Source organism: Petaurus breviceps, unplaced genomic scaffold (genome assembly GCF_028583685.1).
Source record: "Petaurus breviceps papuanus isolate PSGF00001 unplaced genomic scaffold, PetGlider_PUasm1.0 90731, whole genome shotgun sequence".
In the NCBI taxonomy this organism is placed as follows: Eukaryota; Metazoa; Chordata; class Mammalia; order Diprotodontia; family Petauridae; genus Petaurus; species Petaurus breviceps.
Genome location: NW_027187325.1, coordinates 158,432 through 162,060, shown reverse-complemented (window position 1 = coordinate 162,060; position 3,629 = coordinate 158,432). Strand labels below are relative to the sequence as shown.

Below are 3,629 nucleotides of genomic sequence, written 5' to 3'. Positions count from 1 at the left end.
GTGTGTGTGTGTGTGTGTGTGTGTGTGTGTGTGTGTGTGTGTGTGTGTGTGAACATTCTCCTCGCTGGAAGTCTAAAGAAAACCTGACAGTCACAAAGTGGCCACCTAAAAAAGAAAGGGGCAGAGACTTTCTATAGCTCATTTGAGAGGGAAGGTCTCTATATAGGAGTTTATCCTCTGTAATGTTCAGTAGCTATCAAGTTCCACTCATGAGGACCAAGTGACCAATCGGTAGTTGCTATGTAGCACAACCTTTAGCAAGAACCTGGAACACTTGGAAAGAGATCAAGGCACATACCCATTCCCATGGACCTAAAACACATCCCCAGCTCCATGGGGAAACCTTTATTATAACTATTCTTATCCCTATTTTGCTGATGAGGAAACTGAGGCTCAGAGGGGTTAAGTAATTTTTCACAAGATGATATAGTTAATGTCAAGGCAAGACAGGTGTCCCCTGACTAATAAAAAACTAGCATTTATATAGTGCTTAAAAGTTTACAAATTACTCTACAAATATTATTTCATTTTATGCCCACGGTAACCCTAGGAAGTATTATTATCTGCTTTTATAGATATGGAAACTGAGGCAGACAGAGTAAAGTGACTTGAACAGGGTTCCTGTGATAGTAATGGCAATTAAAGATTCCCCTGTATTGGCTTGGTTTTCAAATTGATTGTGTTAAAACCCAGAGTTTGTTAATCCCACCTGTGGGATGGGCTTGTTGATGTGAAAAGAAAGTCCTGAATTGGGAGGAGCTGGTGATGTAGATTTGGAGACACAAGAGAGAGGCGGAAGATCTTTTTTGGTAGCAGCACCTCGTGGAGAGAGAGAGACTAAGAGAATTGCTGGTGGCCGCTTTGAATTGCCCTGGACTTTTGAGACCTGCCCCCTGAGCTGCCAAGGACTGAGGAGACATGGCTGTTTTGCTGGTACTTTGTCTGTCTGTTTTGATGTTATTTTGCCAGATTTGTCCACTGGTGAAAGACTGTCCTTTTGTTGAAGAAGTCCTGGAACCTGGCTGTTCGCTAAGAAGGCCTGAGACTGTCCTGCAGACAGAGAGTGAATACTGTCCACTGGTGAGGGACAGTGCTGTTGTTGCAGGGGTCTGGGAGCCTTTCTGTTGGTTCAGAAGCCCTGAAGAAGGATTTTCTTGTTGTATGTTTACAGAAATCCTGGGAGAGGGCTTTGCTAATGTGTTCAGGGGTTCTAGGACTGTTCTACAGACAGAGGATAAATTCATGAAGGGACTGGCAATGTATCTTATGGCCTTGCTAAGCCTTGTCTCCCCAGGAACTAAGATTGCTGAGAACTTGCCTCGTGTCAAGATGAAGAAAAGACCTCCATTTGGGTATTAAGTGCTGTGTTTAAACTTGATGTAACTCTGGGGTAGATTCAATTGTGATCCTGGGGGTGGGGAACTTTTGACCTTATTGTGCTCTGTGATTGACAAATGAAGGTACTTTACCTATGTTTGGAAACTAATCTCCATTTGAGAAGAGGGGTTTTGTGGTGGACTTAATTAAGGTATAGCTGTGATTCTGTGGAGCCGTGGAGCAGGAGAGAAGAATAGCCTGCATGCAGACTTTGCTGAGCTGAGAGCAGGAATGGTGAGCTGCCTGCATCGGGACCTGGGCAGAAGCCAGGAGCAGCTGCCGCCTGCGGGAGAAGGAGTCCAGGAGTTCGGAATTCAGCCACAGGAAAAGATAAGAACTGAGCAGCAAAGCAGGGGCACTGAATGTGTTTCCTGGCTGCATCCCACAGTTTGGGACCCTGGGGGAGAATGGACTTGTGACTATGGTGGGTGGGATGAAGTGCCTTGGATCCCCAGGGACCCCACCTTGTTGGTTTTGTTGCCCAGCCCCCTCTCTGTGCTTGGAAGCTGGGGCTGGAGCTGTGTTCGGGGAAGGACACTCCCCTCCCCCCAGAACTTTATTTGAACTCTTGTTCTGAATTGAAGTGATAATGCTATGTACTTTGTGTTTGTTTAAGGCCCAGTGGCCACTTTGGTAACTTTAGTTCTGTACCTTGAAAATGTAACCTAAGAATGTACTTTGTGTTTGTTTAAGGGCCAGTGGCCACTTTGGTAACTTTAGTTCTGTACTTTGAAAATGTGACCTAAGAAATGTTCAGTGCTAATTCAAAAGTAAATTGTCTATGCTATGGGCATGAAAGATCTTCCGCCTCTCTCTTGTGTCTCCAAATCTACGTCACCAGCTCCTCCCAATTCAGGACTTTCTTTTCACATCAACAAGCCCATCCCACAGGTGGGATTAACAAACTCTGGGTTTTAACACAATCAATTTGAAAACCAAGCCAATACAGGGGAATCTTTAATTGCCATTACTATCACATTCCACCCCTCCAGGATCCTTGGCCTTACAATCTCAATCTAAACGGCCATGGATCCTGGAACAAATAGAGGCACTATGCTTTGTAATCCTGCCGACTACTCCATAATGTAATGTAATACCAAGCAAAGGCAACTTCCCAGGTTTTCTGTAAACATACAACAAGAAAATCCTTCTTCAGGGCTTCTGAACCAACAGAAAGGCTCCCAGACCCCTGCAACAACAGCACTGTCCCTCACCAGTGGACAGTATTCACTCTGTCTGCAGGACAGTCTCCAGACCCCTGCAACAACAGTACTGTCCCTCACCAGTGGACAGTATTCACTCTCTGTCTGCAGGACAGTCTCAGGCCTTCTTAGCGAACAGCCAGGTTCCAGGACTTCTTCAACAAAAGGACAGTCTTTCACCAGTGGACAAATCTGGCAAAATAACATCAAAACAGACAGACAAAGTACCAGCAAAACAGCCATGTCTCCTCAGTCCTTGGCAGCTCAGGGGGCAGGTCTCAAAAGTCCAAGGCAATTCAAAGCGGCCACCAGCAATTCTCTTAGTCTCTCTCTCTCCATGAGGTGCTGCTACCAAAAAAGATCTTCCGCCTCTCTCTTGTGTCTCCAAATCTACGTCACCAGCTCCTCCCAATTCAGGACTTTCTTTTCACATCAACAAGCCCATCCCACAGGTGGGATTAACAAACTCTGGGTTTTAACACAATCAATTTGAAAACCAAGCCAATACAGGGGAATCAGGTCATATTTGAACTCAAGTCCTCCTGATCCCCAGTCCAGTGCTTTATCCAATAAGAAACCTAGCTGCCACAATCTTTCCACTATACAATGTTGTCTCCTCAATATAACTACATGCATACAAATAACTATTGTACAAAGTTTTAGGTGCTGATTATTATAGGAATGATAGAGAAAACAATCCTTTCTATAGGAGTTCATAGAGAGAAAGAATAATCATTACTATCTGTGGTAATCAAAGAAGCCTTCTTGGACTTGGAATCAAAAAGATATCTTGGAGTGTCCTCACTGAATTGACCTTTAAACATAACACACAAAAAAGAGAAGCAAAGAACCCAAGCAGCTGCTGTTAGAAAGAACTCCCCGGGGGATAAAATCAACGTGACCAGGTCGATGGCTTGTACTTATTTCCAAGGCTGGGTAATCACTAGTGACACCCAGAGTTTCCTGGCATCGGTGAGTCAACTTTGTTGATTAAGCTCCAATCAGGTAATTCTCTCTCTCTCTCTCTCTCTCTCTCTCTCTCTCTCTCTC

The 3,629-nt window shown here is 44.6% G+C and overlaps 1 protein-coding gene across 1 annotated transcript in view; it reads left to right on the top strand.

Annotated features, from left to right (window-relative positions):
- The first annotated feature begins 3,488 nt into the window (after positions 1-3,488).
- Positions 3,489-3,629, top strand: part of LOC138145272 (coagulation factor X-like) — a 31,644-nt gene continuing 31,503 nt past the window's right edge. Inside the window, exon 1 of the mRNA XM_069066937.1 lies at positions 3,489-3,551. Within this exon, the coding sequence (XP_068923038.1) occupies positions 3,489-3,551 (63 nt within the window). The remainder of the gene's footprint in view (positions 3,552-3,629) is intronic.